Raw genomic sequence first — 20,736 nt, 5'->3', positions numbered from 1 at the left:
TATGCCTCTCTCTCCTGAGTAGGGAACAAACCAAGAAGCCAAAAAAATAACAGGGCTGCCGTGCACCCTCCTCATTCACTGTACTTGCTGGGATCATGATTAACAGATGAATTGGCACAGAGCTTTTCAATAGAGAAGCTCTTCAAAGCTAATATCACAACTAACAGAGCTCTCCTTTAAAGTAATATGCTGGCCACAGACCTAATCAATACGATCTGGGCACCCTTGCCGTAAAATTGAGCCTTGAAGCATCCTGCTAAGATTATACACCTTTCTACCCTAAATGGGATTAAATGTTCTCCATGTCCTTGCCAATGAAGACCATTGATTGTGCCATTGGGATAGCAATGTCCTTCCAGGCAGACCTGTGTGCAGCACTTAGCAGCTAATCTATCATGCTGCAAGCATGTATATGTGTGCGTCCATGTAAGTGTATGCACATGTGTGTGCGCATGTGCATGTGTTCACATATCAATATACATTCTGTCTAGGTATTAGATTTGATTTGGGAATTCTATACCCCTGTTACAATCATAAATTGAATGCAAATCAAGTACAATAGTTGAAGTACGCTTATGGAGAACCTCGTTTGTATGTGTAAATGTTGAGTACTTTTGGTGCATTGTCTGGAGTGATGCCTCCAGAAAGGTGTAATGCTATCATGGCCTTGTCCGAGGAAGTAGAAGATTTTTGTCTAACTTACACGATTTCAAATCTTGATTCTGCCACTCACTTATTAGCTGCATGAATTAGGGTAAGTTTTTGAACTCCTCTAAGCCACAATGATCTAGTCTGTACAATGAGGGAAATAATATTTGACTTGAAGTTTTATAGGGAGCATTTTGTGAAATAATAATCTCAATAAACAAATGGAAATTAGAGGGTGCTAAATAATGAATGATATTATAAAAAGACATGGTCTTGCTCTCAGAGAGCAAATAGTGTACTTGCAGAAAAATGACAGACACATGTGAAGCATCAAACCACAATAAAAGAGATAAATGGCCAATTAGCAGAGCATGAAAGGATATGGTTAATTGCCTAATAAAAGCTTTAAGGGGTTATAGATGGAAGAACAGAGAGAGCAGGAGTTATAGGAGAAGATATTGAGATCAGGAATGATTTGAGCTGGGCCTTGAAGGGAGGAAGAAGGAGCAAGAAAACATGAGGAGGTGATAAAATGCAGGGTAGACTTAGGAGATGGCGGATGGGCCACTGCAGCTGAAAAGCTGGCTCCAGGACCGTGTGCATTTGGAGATATGCCTCGAAAGGCAGGCTGGGGGGGCTGAATTGTAGAGGCCTTTGAATGTCAAGCTAATGCATCATTCGGGCAACTGAAGGAGACTGTCTTTCCCATTCACTTTAATCTGTCCCAAATTCAACATATCTAGTTATCCCTTCTACCCATTCATCACGTTTTCAAAGTTTCCTGGGCTAAGAGAGAGACAAGAGGCAAGAGATAAGGGATGGGCACATCCCCTCATTACTGATGTTTGGCTCTGGTGATTGCATCACTTGGCCATCATCCCTCAGGACGCAAGGCTGTCTCCTGCCCGCTGCAGCCCTCTGGGTGGGAATCCTTTTGCATTTTCTGCCTTTTTATTTTCTACATGCTTTGATCAAATTTTCCCAGTCAGATTCAAAACGTCTCATCCTTGTCATCAAGGCCTTTTCTCACAGCTCTGATAATAAACTGATTAATATTTCTCAAAATTCCCTAAACCGGTACCCCCATCTCAACTGTTTATTCTGAACTTCAATTTTTGCATTTGTAATTCTTCTCATTGGTAATAGCTCCCTTGCAATCTTTACTTGTTACCTCTTTTCCACTCTAGATTGTTTCATTATGACTCTTTTTATTTAGTTTTGTATAATGAATGGAAAATAGTTTTATAGATTCCCTTTTTGATCATAGTTGATATTCTGTGTCACTTAGTGGCTTAATTTATAGCATTTACATGTGTAACTACTCATTAAATGTCATCAGTCTTCTGCCTTCTCTTTAGTTTTTCTTTTTTTATAAATTTCTTGGTTTTGCGGCCAGCCCCTGGACTAACGGTTAAGTTCGGTGTACTCCACTTTGGCTGCCTGGGTTCAGTTCCCTGGTGTGGACCTACAGCATTCATTAGCAGCCATGCTGTGGTGGTGACCCACATGTAAAATAGAGGAAGTTTGGCCCAGACGTTCACTCAGGGTGAATCTTCCTCAGTAAAAAAACAAATTAAAAAAAATTCTTGGTTTTGCTTTCTTGTTATGCCTTTTGTTATACGAATTATATTCTTTCACTGTAATTTTACTGGTGAATTTTCAATGTTGATACTATTATGTATTATATTAAGGCATTCCAAAAAATACTGTTATTAAAGTAAACTTTGTTTTATATTTATTAGCCTTCTTCTTTGCTAATTTCTACTTCTAAACTGGTTGCATCTTTAAGGATTTATCTTCATCTATCTAGGCTAAAATCATGCACCCCAGTCAGTGAAAGATTGAAAAATTAGAAAACTATATCAGTTTTCCCTTTGTGACTGAGAACAGGTGCTTTTAAATAAGAGTTAGCATATAGAGTTAGTACTGATTTATTAAGTAACTTTTTCACAGAGACCTGAGCACCCAGGGACATGAAAGTGGTAACTCTGTTTCATGAAGATTTCATTGTACCCAAACACCTCAGCAGTCCTTGTGAGGTACAGTTCTCCTGAAGGATACATGGAGGGGGGCATTCTGGGAAACTATGAACTCTACAACTGGCTAAGACTTTGACTACAAGATGGGGAGCCCAGGAGAAGTAGGCATATCATATGCAAGTCTTGGTTAAATCCTGGACCATGGGAAGTCTGAACCATACGTGCTGGGCCACCTTCTGCCGGCATTCTATCCTGTCCCACTAAACAGCTCCAGGTCCCATGTTCATGCTCAAGTTTGGGTGTAAGAAGGAAAATAAACTATGTCTAAGAGAGCACATTTTTACAGAGATCCAGGGAATTGTGATTAAGAAATTTGGCACAAGCCTGGAGACATATTGTTTGAATTCAAATCTCAGCTCAATCACATAATAGCTGTGTACACTACATCAATACTCTGTGCCTCAGTTTCCTCAAATGTAAAATGGAGACAATAATAGCACTTAGCTCATAAGTTGTTGTGAAGATTCAAAGAACTAATGCATGTAAAATTCTTAGACTATTCCTGGCCCATGGAAAGTGTTATATGATATTTGCTAATATCACTACTTGTGGTAAGCAGAATTATAAAAATGAACCTCAGTGAATCTTGCCCTTATGTAATCCCTTCCTCTCTTAATCAGGGGTAGAAGCTGTGAATATGATGAGATTTCACTACTGTGACTATGCTGCGTCCTACAGTCACAAGGAAACGAATTCGGCCAACAGTGTGACAGAGCTTAGAAGCAGACTCCTTCCCTGAGCCTCCAGATAAGACCCCGGGTTGGCTGACACTTGGGTTTCAGCTTTGAGATGCCTTGAGCAGAGAACCCAGTGCAGTTCTGCTGTACTTCTGACCTACAGAACTGCAAGATGGTAAGTAGATGTTGCTTCATGCCACTAAGTTTGTGATAATTTGCTTTGCAGAAATATAAAACCACAGCACAGTAAGTGACATCACCCATGAGATTTCCCTGTACTCCTGAGGCCATAGCAGACTGAGCGAGGCATCCCCTACCTGCTTCTTCTCCCTTGTCTCACTCTCATCCCATTGGGACTTCTGACACTGGGGGCAATTTCTCAGCTGAAGCCATCCCTGTTACATCATCTTGCCATATTCTCTGGCCAAATGTATTGTGACACCACTTATAAAGCACCATGAGAGAAGTTGCCTCAGTTATTTCTATTTATAATCTCCTTCTTCTTACTACAAAAACTCTACTCTCTTCAGGGGCCACCAAATTTGTGTCCTTGAAACCTCCATTTTGTTTTTGATTCATATAAGAGTTTGCTTAGGAAGGAGAGAGAGAGAGAGAGAGAGAGAGAGTGGGTTTGTGTGTGTGTGTGTGTGTGTGTGGGTGTGGGGGTTGTGTGTGTGGCAACAGGGGATGGGCAGCTAATTATTGATGCTTCTGAGATTTGAGTGTTGACTTCCTTCCACCTCTCTGGGTCCCGATTTTCCTTGCCTGTTTTTAGTGTTAAGAGTCCCTGGTTCTGTCATCATATAGTCACTTCAGATGAGAAAAAAAAAGACCAACCAACTAACCAGAACAAAAACATTCAGAAGAAGAGCAGCTTGGCTCAGGCAAACCATCTTTGCAGAATATCATTGGCTTTTGCCAAACAACCTGGAATCCATTTCCAACAGAGGTGGGAGAAGGTAGGAGGGCAAGTCCTGTTTCTCCTGTTGCTCCTTGCTGACTGGCCTTGTTGACATGGCTGGCTCCCTTAGAGCACTGGTAAGTAGAAGTTAAGTGAGATTAAGAAGCAGTGGCAGTTTAGGGTTTGGAGATCAGAGATCCCGACCTAATAAATCGATTATCACTTGAAACTAGGTAATGGTTATATGATGCTCATAGGTCTCTGTATGTAAAGTTGTCCTTGTTTTGGGGTGGCTACAAAATAGAGCTCTAAAAAAATATAGCCACTGGGAACACCTTATATTGTTCAGAACACTCAAGGGCATGATAGAGAGCTGAAAAGTTATTTCCAGACCCACAGCAGACACCTTAAGAGAAATCCTGGTTTTCCCAACCCAAACCTGGTTTTGTTGATTGGGGCCACATCCCTCTACGATGTTTACTTAACCTCTGTTTGAAATTCATGTTATTTATCTTTAAAAACGTCACTCTCAACATTTGACTTAGAATGTGCTTCATATATTTCGCATACACATTACCATCCGCCACCATCAACCCACTGGGAGAGTTCTTCAAAAGGCCGCACAGCATTTTAATCTAGAAATACGGAAAGGAGTCTGAACAAAATTAAGATTAATAGGTACACGGGGAAAGAATAGGTCCCGGCAAAGTTTGAAAATAAGATGCTGAAAATTACAGATCGGTTTCTAATTGAATTTGACGAAGAAAGCACGAAGGCAAGTTTGCCTTAAGGAAGAAAAAAGAAAAGAATGAAGCGTGCACTACCACCGAGGGTCATTTCCTTCTAGGAGGTATGGCACCATGGAGAGGATGGGAGGAGCATACACACTCAGTTCAGATGCTCACTTGGTTTCCCTCCTCGCTGTTTACTTTACACACATTACTGAATATCCCTAAGACTGTTTCTTCATCTACAAAATGGGAATAATAATACTTAGGATGCAGGAGTTTTGTGAAAAATAAACCCTCAACCCAATGGCTGGTACATGATGAGAGCTCATAGTAACTTGGTTACTACTATTGTCATTATTATCATCATTTTCATATGCAAATAAAATGGCTGAAGCTTCCAAGCTATAGAGTGGGAACTGTAATGCTCTGGAAATGAATTTGCAGATTTTCTGCTTCTGCTGAATTCTCTTTGACAGTCTCTACTCATAGTCTTTTTATCTGAAATGAACAATCTCATCTTCCGTTTACTCAAAATATGACTAGAACCCAGCTATTTGGGGTAGTAAAGTTTTACTGAAGATTTGAGGGCATAGGGATGGGGTGAAATTAGACCCCAAACAACAGGAAACAACTTAAAATTAAACACTAGACATCGTTTTTATGAGTCAGGATTTCTCATGAGCCCTCTTTTCAACTTGGATTTGGGCCACTCGCCATGTTGAGAAGCCCTTTACCTCTCTCTTCTTCTCTGTCCTTTTCTGCCAGCGCACATGCCCCAAATCTCTGTTACTATCTAATGCACAGCAGAGCAGCTCTCAGTCCTTCCCCCCAACAATGCTCCCATTTGTATATCCCCAAATTCATTGAAGTGCCTCACTGGGCAAAAGTTCCATCTTCCTGGGATCCCTACCCTTAGCAACTGTGAGAACCAGGAGCGGCCAGGAGGGATGTGCATAGAGGATTTTCACATGCTGAGTCGCCCTGTGGTTGTTCAATGATCCCTCTCTGACTCCTTGCATATTGCCTCAACTCGCCTAGCCCAGGCTGGAACATGAAACGTGTTTAATAACTATTCGTCCCTTTCCTTGCCTAACCCCCTTGCAACATCCCGCCCCAAATCACCCGATCTGAAAGTCATTTTGATTGAAATCCTGAGTGTGTGCAAAGAGGAAGCTGGGCCCCAAATGCTGAGAGACAAGGTCGATGAGGGCAGCTGGCTGCCGCCCAAGCAGAGGTCCAGTGACAGGAGAGGGACTGTTAAAGAGCTCTCTTTTTGAACAACCAACAAAGAGTCAGCGCTGAGTGGGCGGGTCCACTGTGCAGCAGAGAGGAAATGAGCCTGAGAAGGCAGTCACACCTCTGCTCCATCTCATGCATCCTCTCCCAGGGTGGCATCGCACTCCATTGTCAAGAGAACTTTCAACTCTAGAGCCACCTAGCAGGCCAATAATTGCAGAAGCAAATACATTGGATTCGTCCCCATCCCAAACCCGAAGTTTGCTGACTCAATTCATTCCCCCACCCTTAGGTTTTCCTGTTTATGTTGTCACTTTGTTTTATTCTTTATTTTTAGCCCTGATTTCGGAAGCTTTTATTCTGCTGGCATTGGCAGGGCATCAACAACATGGATCTCGAGTCTGAAAAGATCATTGTGCGGGCCTGGCCTGGGGCCCTCAGGAGACAGAGAGCTACTGTGAGCCACCTCACGCTGCCTCTTCACCCGTGGGGCCAGCCTAGGGCCTGGTGGCACTCTCCACAGGCCAGCCAGCACAGCTTCAACGAATATGAGAAATAGAAGTGACCCCAGATTTCATCTGGTCCAGCCCCTCACTCTCGAATGGAGAAACTGAGACCCAGAGAAATGAAGGATCATCCCCAAAGTCACACTTTAAAGTGACAGAGCGTGGCCTCTGAATTTCCCATCTAATTCCCTGTCCTATACGCTGGGGAATAATCTATGGAACAAAATCATCAGTTCCTAAATTTCAAGGTGCATGGCTACCAGAGTGTCTGCTCCAGTTTTATTACTTACATATTTTTCTGGACTCTAAATGCACTTGGAAAAAATCAAAAGGCTAGAACCTTGGTGGGAGCGGCTCTCATTGTGCCCACATGCCCTTCCCTTTGTTATTATTTTATTTAAGAAATACAAAACCATTTTCGCTGTGAGCCAGGAGCTGCAAGCTGGTACAGCTTGCCTCCGTGGACTGGCTGCAGTAGCAATGAAGAAGGGACACGCTTCAGTTCCCAGGACAATAGTCTCTTTGACTGGGAATACACCGAAGCAGAATTACAAGTGTGCAAGAATAAACAAGGCTGGAGTCAATCTAAAGTTGTTTTACACTCTGTTTTATTAAAGTCAATGCATTTCCGTTCCTATGTGCTGCGCCTAGGTCTGCTTAATTGTAGACACCCGGGGTGAATGCTAATGGAGGGAGAGGACAGTCTGTGATGGGAAACCAAGGCACTTTTCTGACCTCTACAGGCCATTTGGAGAAAAAAAGGAACCTGCTTCTGGAAAATTACCGAGCAGAAGGCCCCGCAGACCAGGGGCTGAGGGAGATTTTTCCTGGATGCTTCCTTGCTGCTCTAAGCGTGCTGGACACAGGCACGCCCTACTTTCCTTCAGCTCTGCTCTCCATGTTTAACAGGTTACCGAGGCGACGGGAGGAGGTCACTCTCGAGAGACCTTTGGAATGAAAATTAAGATCTCAGTCATTCAACACATATTTAATGGAGGCCCACCAATTGCTGGGCAGAGTGCTAGGTCCTCAGGATATGGCAGTGAACCACATCATCTTTGTTCTCCGAGAATGGCCAGTCTGGTGGAAGGACAGAAAAATCCACAGGCAATACCATGCAGCCAAGGCTATGATAGGGTTTCTACAAGGTGCTATGGGAACTCAGAATCAGATCACAGAAGATGACCTGGAGGAGGGCACATTGAAACAAATGATGAACAGAATCAGGCCCACAGGTGGGAGCAGAGAGAGCATACGTGTAAGGTGCTCTCCGGAACTAAAAGCGATTTTTTATGACTTCAGCAGGGGCTTGAGTTAAGACAGGAGACTGGAAAATTAGCCAGGGGCTGGATCAGGGAGGGGTCCAGTGCCGGGTTCCATTTGCATTTTATCCGTAGGACCTTGGGAGCCCACTGAAAGGCTGTGAGCAGCAGAAATAGAAACACGTTTTTATTCCAAATATCATCTGACTGCACAGGGAAGAGACGGCTGGAGAGAAGGCAAAACCGAGGGTGAGGGGAACAGCAGGGAAACCATTGCTGATATCCAGGTGAGAAATGAACCGAAAAGAAAGAGGAGTGGACCAATTTAAAACCAAGGTGAGAGTAAGCCTTGACAAGACTGGTGGCTTCATCTGTTTAGCGACGAGTGGAGTGCCTGCCTCGGTCAGACATTGGGCTGTGCACCAGGCACACAAAGAAACAAGACAACACAGATCCCCATTGAGATGATCAAGTTTAGGAACTTGAAGGTGGAGAATTTGGTGGGAGAAGATCATGAGAATCTGACTTGGAACCTGTGAGTTTGAGGGGAAGTGCAATGTTATGCAAGGGTGTCCAATATGAGTTGTTTATATTTGAGTCAAGGAATGAAAACAATAACAACAACACACCTTCTTGGAGACAGAACTGCTCTGTGGCCTCTAAAAGGCCCTTTGGGGTCTTTGAAGAGAGACACTTTCCTTGGAGTGCAGGCTCAGGAGTCACACAGCCTGTGCTAAAATCATGGTCTGGCTACTTACAAGCTGGATAATCTTAGGCCATTCCTTACCTTCTCCATGCCTCAGCATCCTTATCTATAGGATAAGCATAACAAAAGGGCTTACCTTATAGGATTAGGTTGTAAGGCTTAAACGTGATAACACATGTGATGGTCTTAGAGTATCATGTATGGTAAGTATTTGTAATCAGCACGTTTGCTGTAACTGTCTGTTGTGATGGTACAGTTGATGTTTGTCTCCTCTGAAGAAGTGGAAGGAGCATGAGTTGGGAAGTCTGACTTCTCTGGGAGCAGATTCTAGCTCCATCATTTACTGAAAGTGTCTCTTTAAGTACAGCTGAGCTTCATTTTGAGAATGGCAATAATAGTGCCCAACTATTGCACAGAATGGTAGTGGGAGTTCAAATGTGTGGCCACGAGCAGAATATGAATGTAGGCAGGTTTTTCCTCCCCTAATACCTTCTAAAATATCTTCCTCTTCAGACTGAAGTGGGAGTGGGGCAGGGTTGACATTATTCTACCCAAGGATATCCGCTCATTTAATCTCCATATCCTGGATACCAGGGCTGTTGGCCTCCGTGCTTGCTCACTCTGTCCCATTAAATTGATCTCAATGCCATTTGTTCCCCTGACCCCCAAAGACCAAGGCCACACTCAGTCACCTCAACTGAATTGCTCCAAAGAATTGTACTTAATTATTATTTTTATTATTTTGTCAGGGGGGTGGTCATAATAGTTGTTTACTGCTAAGAAATCATTTTAACCTCATAAGGTCCTACAAATATCTATAGAAGATCATTAAAAGCTCCTAATCAGAATAACCAGTTTGCTCCAGCATTTTAATAGTCCATTGTTCTGCTCTGTTTGGCTACTTGTCATAAGACCCCAATGTGGTTAATTCAGTAATTCTCTCACAAGTACGCATTCTCTTCCAAAGAGACTAGATCCATTTTTCTTCATGACCTGAGCAGGCTCAAAATACACACACACTAGAAGACTGGTTTATGTCATATGCTGATGAGAAAGGGCCTCACTTTCTACCCAGAAGGACTCTGTCTCGATTTCTATGTGACAGCATGGTGTAAAATTGTCACCTAGCTACCCGCTATATGTATAAACATGTGTCTAATGATAAACCTCCCCTCACTCTCTTTGTGTTCTTGCTTAAAGCCCTAGACCTGCCTGTGTGTATGTATGTGTGTGTGGTGTGTGTGTGTGTGTGTGTGTGTGCGTGGTGTGTGTGTGTGTGTGGCAGGGAACTCAAGCTCAATTTTAGTTCCATTGTGTTGCAATGTGTGTAATAGATGATTTTAAGTTATATACAACTGTATCTTTTTTTATTATTAGGCACTGAAAGGCTATAATACAATCCATTTTTATCTAAAAATTTCTTTTTACCACTCTCTTTTTTTCTAAACACTTTTTTATCAAGAATCAGTTGGGCACTCATGGAGCCAAACAGCAAAACAAACAAAAGAGGACATCTGTTGGGAAGACAGCAGTGGGATCCAGACCTAATGAATTATTTTTGCCCAAAAAAGATCTCACAGTGAGTACACTCAGGCTACACTGACTGGTGTGTCGTTCCAAGACTGGAGCCTTTTGGGGGCTGGAGGGGGTTGTACTAGCAAAGCAAAAGGAATCCATCACTCTAATGGGAATGCAAATGTTCAGATCCACCTTGTGGGCCACTGTCCTGAGTCCCTAACAAGGATGACTTATGCCAGGCATTTTATGGAAGCTCCCTCTCTTGGCAGAGAGCAGAGGTTTCTTTTGGAAGATGAAATCACTCTACAGCTCAGTTGTCCAGGCTGGGAAATGGAAGCTGTGCATGAGAACTTCTCCCCTTAGTGGTATAATGAGACCTTCCCTGTATTGGCAACCCTCAATGCGAGCTTGTAACTCAAAGATCAGGTTATGCTCAAATTTTCTTTGTGGCTCTGAATCCTTTTACTGGAGGCCCAGAAGAAACTGGAGCCAATGGATGGGATTCTTGGATTCTCACTGAAAGGATTGCAAGAAGCTCCCAAGCTGCCAAGTTGGCATGATGCACATGGAACCATGTGCCAGTTCTCACCAAAGTGAGCCTACGGTCCAGAGCACCTGGATGAATACTGCAGCCACCGAGACTTCTACAGACTCTGTCCCTCTAGTCTCATCACTTTATCTAAACAATGGCATAATACAAGCAAGGACAAGGCCACCCCACTCTTTGTTAAGCTATCCTCACATGGGGAGCAGCCTGCCATGGCAACCACCAGCTCGAGAGGCTGGGCTAGACATGTGCTAGATGCCTTTTAGTGAAACCAATTTCTCTTTCTATAACACACACTCTGATCTGAGATGGAAAATGGAGGAATTTAAGGGAAAGATATGGGATTTCATTGAGAAGTTGGTTGTCCAGTTTTGAGGCTGGAAATAAGCTACATTTTTAGCATCTTCAGTGTGTCAAGAAGTCTTTTAGGTACAGGGAAAGCGAGAAAGATAATAGTGGGTCAATGCATCTTAGAGTTCTCCATCCAATGGCGGGTGGGAGTGGGGCTGTAAAAAACACACAAATAAAGTTGCAAATGGCAAACCTCCTATAAAAGGGATGTCTACATGGTGAAACAGGGGCACAGAGGAGAGATTATATAACTTGGCTTGGGGGGATTATGGAGGGTTTTACAGAAGAAAGGTGATAGTGGTACTGGGTCTTGATACCCCCAAGTGAGGTAATAGGAGATATTTATCAGAGAGAGAGGAAAAATGAGAAAAGGTTTGAAAAATCAAAGAGGGCATTGAGGGAGCTGTGTGACCCAAGAAGTGGTGTGTGTGTGTGTGCACGCATTTTTTGTGCATGCTCACGCACATGCATAAGTGTGATGAGATAAAATGTAGCTATGTCCCATGGCAAATTGAAGCAATTGGAGATTGACAGAACTTGAGTCTGTAAAGGAGATTGGGGCCAGGTTGCGAAGGGATCTGCTGAGAACTTACAGACTTTATCCTGTAAGAAATACAGAGCCGAAAAGTGTCTTGCCACAGGGAATTGCCATGAACAGCCAGTGGATTCCACCCTTAGGGGTTCATGGAAGCATGATCACTAGGGGATCACAAGAAGCCTGTGCTTCTCTAGCCACAGTAGAACTATCCTAAGGGTGAAAAGGTGAGCTTCCCACCTCTGCCCATCACAGAAGGTGTGCAAGTCTGACCCAGGAAACTGGAGGTCCTCCAGGCCCCCCAAACCCCAGTCCCAGCCCTGCCATGCAGAGCACAACAGCTGGTACAGGGCAGCAGTGCACATGGCCTGGCCCCCACATCACCTCTCTAAACTCTCATCCTTTCTGCACACTTTGAACCATATCTGTTTCCCATCAGTGCCTACCACTCCCTGGAATTCGTGAGTAATCTCATTTGGCTGTGAGTTTCGTAGAACACGTTTCGCAGAACAATTTACTACAGAGGTGTGGCCAGCAAGAGACACGTGTGGCTGGGCTGGAAGAGCTGATCCTATGACTTTCTGGAGTTGACTTGTGAATGAGCCCTCCCCGCCCCATCCTGAGGACTGGTGTGGTGTGACACAGAATGGTCTTTCGTCACAGCGAGAAGGATGGGAAGTCTGTGCTTTCTCTCACTCCCCCGTTCCTCTAAGAACTTCCTTCTCAGCTGACTGGCACCTGGGTTCAGTTGCTAAGGACTTCTACCCAGGTCCCCAGCTCACTTGGGACATCTCTCCTTCTTCTACTTCTTTTCCTGATGTACCTCTGGCTTCTATGAGTCCTCTTTAGCTGGACATCTCATAGACCCCCAACATTCAACATGGCCCCAAATTGTGCTTATTATCTCTACCTCACCACAAACCTGCTACTCTTCCAATATGGTAACGTCATGCCCAGGGTGCTCCTCTGACTGTTGAACAACCAGCATAGTAAGGGTGCCAATCAATGAATCAATCATCAACAAGTAGGGCAGTGGTGCTGATGAGTACCTGTTGACATCAGTCCTGGGCATGCCTCGGCTGAAAATTCTTTTTCTCCCCCAGGACATTCAGAATAAAGTTAAAACTTTTCATCAAGGCACATTAAATGTTGCTTGATGTGATTGACATCTATCTTTTCAAATTCATCTTTTGTCACTCTCCTCCTTTCCCCACATACAAGCACATCTTTTAAAGCAGTCATATTGAACATTTTACTCTCTAACCCCACCACAGGGCCTTTGCATAAGCTTTTTCCACTTCTTAGAACGCCTTTTCTCCCCTTTTAACCTGGAAACTCCTGCACATCTTTCAAAAATTCCCTAAATTATCTCTTCTTTAGGTAGACTTTTCTCACCATGCGCCCCCTGTCCCCTACACCAGATTAGGTGATTCCATATTATCCTCTGCACAGCTCCATAATAGCATACTCTGCTGTATTAAAATAAAATGCTATTGTTCATCTCTCCCACTTAACTGTGAATAACTGAAGGGTATAGAGTGGGTCTTTTTCTCTACATCCTTTGATCTTAGTAAAGTGCATGCCACCTCGTAGGTGCTTAATATATGTTTGTTACATCGATGCATCAGTAAATAGTCCATGTTCCTGGCTTTTCCTGAACACGCCTCATAGAAATGTACCTATCCAGGTCATTTTCTCTCAGAAACAGGCTAGATGACTAGAAGCTAATCCCATAAATTAATTGGAGCTGAGGTGCCAATCGGTGATGATGACTTAGCATTATTTCCGTCCCTCCCAGCATTAACGTTTTCAACAATATAATCTTCTTGACTCCTTAAAGCAAGGAAAAAACAGAAGCGTTATGCTATCCTGCATTTAAGAGTGAAAAGATTGAAGATGGGGGAAGTGTGGGGATGCTGTCAGCTTAGATTTGAATTCAGTGTCTTTGCCATTTCCCTCACACGTCTGAATGCTCTAAGACAAAGGATGGATGTGTGATTTCTGAACGGTAGCAAAGGAATTTGGAAAAGAGTTGGAAAAAGAAGGGACTATCAATACTACTACTAATAATAATATCCACTCCCCAATCATAGCACACATGCCTGTTTTGTATGCCTCATGGTTGAATTATGGCAAAGCTTTGTTCTGTGGCTTTCTGCTGGTCTAGAAGTTTAGACCGTGGGTTTTCTCTGAAATTATTCTGTTTCCAAAATCTCTTGGTGGTGGTAGGTACATCAGGAAAAGTCCCTTTGGCAGGTATTTTATCCCCACTATGCATTATTCCCTTTTCCCTTAGTATTAGAATTTCAAATTTCTAGCCTGGCCCATCTCAAATAAAGACTACATTTCCAACCTCCCTTGCCGCTACCTGTGGCCATAAGACCACTTTCTGGATGGTGGGATTAAGCAGAACCATTATGCATAGCTTTTTGAAATACAGAAAACACATTCTTTTTCTGTCCTTCTTACTGCTGAGTGGGATGTAGATGCAAAGGCTGCTGCTTCAGCAGCCATCTTAAACCAAGAGTAGAAACAACCCACAGCAGAGCTAGAAAACTGCTGAAGCCAAGTGTCTGGCACCAAGCACTCGTGATCCCAGCTCTGGCCTGCCCATGTCTAGAATTCCACAGGAAAGGTAAACAGACTTCTATCTTACAAAGGCTACTGCTATTTTGGATTTTCCACGTCTCCTAGCCAAACCTAATCCTAACCAAATGCATATGGCACCTGGACAAACGCAATTTGATCTAACTTATTTTCTTCATTTTATCTCCCATTCTAATCTACCTTCCACATCTCACGTCATCCTTTGTGCATAGGCCCTGTACACCTCATCATTCAAATCTCTAAGCTGCATGCTTCCCTCTGCATGCTGAAGGGCCTTGCTCCATTTTCACTTGTTCTAAGCTATTTCAACCTCCTAGGCACTGCGCTTATATGACCTCTTTCCCAGATCCCCTCCAGGAAGAGGCTTATTCCCCAACCATGCGACTCCAGCCAACGTTTGTTATATAGAACGCTCTGCTTCTGTTATGGAGGAAAATAAGCCAACATGATTGAGTGTCCACCATGTGCCAAACTGTATACTTTTACCTATTATCTCATTTCATCTTCACAATAACTTGACGCTATAGATATGCTCCTCTGCATTATACTGAGGTTTGAGGAAATTTAATTACTTTCCTAACTTCTCATAACAAGTTACTGCCAATCCAGGCTATGAACCACATCTATCTGAGTGTGAAATGAATGAATTTTCCACGATGTCTTGTTGCCTTTATACAGAGGATCCTATAAAATCCTTTACAGGACTTTAAAATTTGTAAAGGCCAGTGGCCATGTCTTATTCAGCATCATGCCCCTTCCTTTGGAATCTAGAATAGCTCCTGGCCTATACTGGATCTGAAAAATATATACTGTAAAAACAGACCAAGGAAGATACTAGCGATGTCCTTGTTGTACAGCCTTTCATGTTCAATCACCCAGGAACTAAAGACGCTGCCAGTACCCTCGGAGTCTCAGTGGGGCACATGGTTTGGGCTGGGGAGCTCAGATGCTATCCTAAGGAGACAACAGTGGATGATGACACTCATATGTAGAATGACTTAAGCAACCACTCAGAATTCTGGCTGAGAAGAAAAGAAAAAAGCCCAACTCCTCTGCTTCCAGTCTACTCCAGTTTGAAGCACAGGAAAGGAGAAGCGTTCAGTGTGGTCTTGAGAGAATCCACAGTAATCTTAAGAATGTTCCGTTCATGCATCATGGCAGCTCGCATAGGCTCCAAAGGCCACCTAACTACATATATGTAACTATGAAGTAGCTAGTCTCTATGCACAGTGAAACTAGAGTAAAATCTGGAAATAGGGTTGCTGAGCTCACATGGGCTGGCTTTTTGTGTGTCTGATGATAAAGAAACAACACAGCTGCTAGTCCAATGGTTAGAGACATAGACCTCTTCTTGAACCTCTGGGTTATGGGCTGGCTTTTCTTCCCTGTCCTGGCCCCTCCTCTTCTTCGTCACCCTCCTCCTTATTGAAGGCACACTCCTGGATCAGCCGGTCCAGCTCGGAGAAGCTCCCTTCCTGGTCTGAGCTGCTGTCTGTACTGTAATCAATCTCCTCTAGGCAGGCGGGCTCATCATCCAGTTCTGAAGTGATGCTGCTGCTGCTGCTGCTGCATCTGCCATGAGTTCCCAGAAAGGAAGGGAGGGGGAGGAAAAATACAGAGGGGAAGGGAAATAGAAAGAGAGAGATGGAGAGAAACGAGGGGGAAACGAAAAGAGAAGTTACTCAAAGGAAGGAATGTTTACAACTGGTTGGAAAAGGAGGGTAAGAGTTATCTTCTCTGAGCTTTAATCTCAAGAGCCCCTGCTCCTTTAAGTATTGCATGCACCGTACTCTGTATATGTTCTCATCCACTACCTTGAGATGGGAGAAGGAAATCATATAAAATCTATGGGTTTCCTTCTTCTTTTGCCAGCAGAGTCTGCATTTCTAAGTCCAATCAGAAGATTTCCAATCACAAGACGTGGGCAGCCTCATACATTTAATGTCTTCAGCGTCCTTTATACTTGAAGTGAAAAATTAGAGAAGGCCATCATTGAGTACCTGAGAATGCCAAGTCATCTACACCCAGGAAAGAGTGGGACTGGAGTCCAGATAGGTAAGACTCAAAATCCCTAATGTTTCCCACTCTAACTGACAGCACTGTGAGTCATATTGCATAGCGCTCCTTCATCGTGATGAGTGATTTATTGGAAATAGAAAATTAATCCTGGTTGGAATTAATAAGGGAGAGAGTAAGTGGGGACATGGCATGCTCTTCTACTATATTTGTGCTTCCTCATCATCTCCCCAACCTCCCGCCATTTTATTCACAAATGGAAAAATCAGCAGGGGTTGACCAGCAAGAGACAGAAGGAGGCAATAGGAGTGGACACCAGACCTTGACCATGTATTGTGAGCAGGGAAAATTTCCTCCCAAGTAAGTGTATGCCTCCCTCATTTGCATGAGGTACCTTCTTTCCTGAAGACTTTTTAATCACTCCCTACTTAGGACTTAACCAATTAGGATTAGCAGCGTGCTGGGTTTCTACTCTGTGATTTATAGAAGGCAAGCACTTCATAAATTAGGCAGAGCTGTTCATCCACCTGCCTCGCCATAAACAATGAAAATGGATAATCAACGGCGTGGTTACATGTGAGCTCCGGAAATGCATCTGAGGCCTGTTTCTTAATTGTCTACTGACTGATGTGAGCTGCTTCCACGCTCTTCAGGCCCTCAGTACCCTAAACTGAAGGTCTGGTGGGACACTGCCTGAATGGAGAGGAAGAGGAAGAAATATGAGCCTTGTTTCCACAGCACCACAGCATTAAATCATCACCATATTTTACAGGCTGAATGGTGGGTGATAAAGGAGCTGAGTAAGGGAAGGTAAGAGATGCCCAGCTGTAACACGACATCAAGTCAGCAAGAACACTGAATGCCTGTGACTCACTTGTCACCATGCTAGGTACTGAGATGACAATGCTGTGCAATGCCAAAAGCTTGAGTTTAAATTCTGTCTATGAGACCTTGGAAAACTCCTTAATCTCAGAGAATGGCAATAAAATACCTCAAGAGTTGCTGTGAATACTAAGAGAGAAAATACTTGGATGCTATCTAGCAGAGTGCCTCACAAAATAAAAGCAATCAACACATTTTCATTCCACTGCTCCACTGTGGATGCTAAAGATGGCGAAACACGATGTTGAAGGAGAGCCTGCATGGAGATTTCTTGAATCATACCTGGGCTACTGCAATAACTGCTGCAAAACCATCCAAAATTGGCACTACTAATAATTTCTCTAAAACATCATATTTATGATGCTATTTTCAAATTCAGCAACTTGCAATGGCTTGCCCTTGCTTATTAATGCAATGTGAGTATCAATGCGATGTTCCTAAAGGGTCCAATTGGTGGGAGTCTATGAGTAACAACTAGGTCAGTCTTCCCCTGATAAGGCCCTGATTTCCTCCACCGTGGGGTCTGTTCCAGTCACTCACAGACATGAGCCTTTCCCACCACAGTCAACTTGTGAGGCTGTTCTTGTCCTGACCATTCAAATATTGCAGACTGAATGTTTTCCTAAGCCTTTGTTCCTACAACCAATTTCCTACCTCTGAAATGATTTTCCAATTCCTCAATATCCAACCAAACAAAATATATCATTTTTTAAAAGTTCATTTTAATTTCCGCCAAGTGACTGTTTTGATAACTCCATCTCTTATTGAAATGTCCTTCCTCTAAGTATTAATCTTCATGTATTCACTTTATTTGTAGTTATCCTTAATAATATTTATAGTCTTATTGTGAATAAGGCCCATGTCTCTGTCTGATTAATATTTATGTTATCCTGTGAACACCTAGAATGTGCTGAGAACACAGTAGATATACATATATATATATATATATAAAGAGTTGCTAAATTGAACATAGAACAGGCATATATGTAGAAAAATCTATATTTTGGACCATCTTCTGGGGAATTAATTTCTCTTTGAATCTTTTTCAAGGATTTTTATATATGAATTAAGCAATAATTATCATATCAGTTTTAATGATTTCAAACAAAAATGGTTTCCTTTGTCATTCATATATAAATAAAATATAAATATAATATATTATAAAATTATTATATATATATACATAAATTAAGAAGGCCTGAAATAGTTTAATTATGTCTCTCACTTATTTGCCCAAATGCAGTGTAAGTATTCTGTAAATTAAGGAATCAAAATACATATTTGGAAACTTCCACTTCCAGACAGATGGAAAACTATTTCTCTCTTTTGCTATTTATAACTTACACTGACTATGATATATAAAACAAATGTAATAAAATTGTGAAATGTGGATGAAATATTGAGAGAAGGGGTCAGACCAAATATTAGAGCCTTGGGACTTAAAGGCCAATATGGTGGCGAGTCCCCCAGCTTTTCTTTTTGTCTCATATAGCCTGGACTTGGAGCTGGAGAAGCCGACAACCTAGAAATGCTAACTAGTACAAATAAAAAGAGGTATAACAAGAGTTTATTCTCTCTAGCCAAATGATGAGGAAAAGGGCATCCTAGCAAGAAAGACAAGTGTTAAACCATAGTAGCTCTATGCCAGCCAAACATCACAGAAAAATCAGTGGCCCCACCCTATCCTGCCAACAACAGTGAGGAGCCTAGACATCTACTTTCACCAGACTGGAATGAAGTGCCCCCAAACCCCTCCTTTTCCCCATGATGAGACGGTATCAGGGAAGGCAGAACAGGGAGCCAGAACTTTCTACCCTGATGTACAATAATGAGGTCTCCTACCCCATCAGTAACAGTGGAGGCCATGTGAGGAGCCTGGACTTCCACACACAACTGTTAGTAACAAGACTATCCCCCACCAGTGTCAGTGGAGAGCAGTAACAAGGTACTCTGACTGCTTCCATTCAGAGTGGTATTAGGGAAGGCAAAGTGGGGAGCTGGAACTCTCATGACTGCCCAACAGTAACAGGAGCCCTCACCACCCTTGGTGTCATTGGGGCCTAATGGGGAACCTAGATTTTCACTCCCACCTAGCAGTAACAGGGGTCCCTTCTCCTGTCTGAGTGTTGTCAGAGAAGACCTGTTCCAACAGAAGATTTAAATAAGATCTATTGTCTCATAGCATAATACCCAAAATGTCCAGGATTCAAAAGAAAATTACTCACCATACCAAGAACTAGGAGAATCAATAGATGCCAATACCAAGGTGACACAGGTGTTAAATTATCTAACAAAGATTTTAAAGCAGACATCATATAAATGCTATATTGAGTAATTATGGGAAAACATGAAAAAAATTAGAATGTCTCAGTAAAGAAATAGAAAATCTCAGCAAAAAAGAAAAAAATGGAAGATGTAAAGAAGAATCAAATAAAATCATAAAGGTGAGAAATATAACAACAGAAATATAAAACATGGCAAAGAAACAGAAAGTCTCAGAAAATAAATAGAAGATACAAAGAGGAACCAATTGGAAAGTTCAGAACTAAGAAATACAAAATGCTAAAAACAAATTCAATAGATGGGCTCAACAGCAACGTGGAAGGAACAGAGGAAAGAATCAACGAACTTGAAAATAGAACAATAGAAATTACTCAATCTGAACAGAGTGAAAATTAATTAAAACAATAAACAGAATATCAAAACCCTGTGGGACTATAACAAAAAATCCAACATTCACTTCATCAGAGTTCCAAAAGAAAGAGAAGCTGAAAAAGTGTTCAAAGAAGCAATGACTGAAAACTTCTTAAACTTTGCAAAAGACATAAACCTACAAATACAGGAAGCTGACCAAACCCCAAACAAATAAACACAAAGAAATCCACATCAAGATAGTCATAACCAGTTTTCTGAAAAGTAAAGACAAATTAAAAATCTTGAGAGCAGTGAAAGAGAAACTTTAGGGGAACAACACTATAGGGAAAAATAATTTGAATGATAGCACAGTTCTCATCCAGAAAACACAGGAGTTGCAAGAAAATGGAACACATTTTTCAAATATTAGAAGAAAAGCACTACCAATCTAGAACTCTAAAACCAGCAAAAATTTCCTTCAGGAATGAAGGGAAAATAAAGACATTCTTATAGGAAATGAAATTTTAAGAATTTGTTACCAGCAGACCTACTTTAAAAAGATGGCTAAAAGAAATCCTCTAAACAGAACTGAAATAATAAAAGGAGGGATTTGGGAACATAAGGAAGAAGAAAGAACAACAAAAGAGTGAAAATATAGATAAATACAATACATTTTTCTTTTACTCGAGTTATTAAAATTACGTTTGACAGTTGAAGCAAAAATTATGCAATTATATGATGTGGTTCTTACTGTATTATGTAAATATTTAAAATAATTACATAACAAATGAGAGGGTAAAGGAATGGACAGGGAGGTAAGCTTCTACACTTTGCTTGAACTGGTAAAAATGTGACACCAGTAGGTTGTAGTAAGTCATGTGTATATAATGTAATATCTATAGCACTAAAAGAATTATACATAGAGATACACTCAAGATCC

General features: G+C 42.1%; 1 protein-coding gene across 1 annotated transcript in view; it reads right to left on the bottom strand.

The window, feature by feature from the left end:
- Positions 1–15,565: 15,565 nt before the first annotated feature.
- AGBL1 (AGBL carboxypeptidase 1) overlaps positions 15,566–20,736 on the bottom strand; it is a 737,428-nt gene continuing 732,257 nt past the window's right edge. The window contains exon 23 of the mRNA XM_046654855.1: positions 15,566–15,836. Within this exon, the coding sequence (XP_046510811.1) occupies positions 15,629–15,836 (208 nt within the window). The 3' untranslated portion in view covers positions 15,566–15,628. The remainder of the gene's footprint in view (positions 15,837–20,736) is intronic.

The sequence above is a fragment of the Equus quagga genome, chromosome 2 (assembly GCF_021613505.1).
Source record: "Equus quagga isolate Etosha38 chromosome 2, UCLA_HA_Equagga_1.0, whole genome shotgun sequence".
In the NCBI taxonomy this organism is placed as follows: Eukaryota; Metazoa; Chordata; class Mammalia; order Perissodactyla; family Equidae; genus Equus; species Equus quagga.
This window is presented reverse-complemented; position numbering and strand designations above follow the sequence as displayed.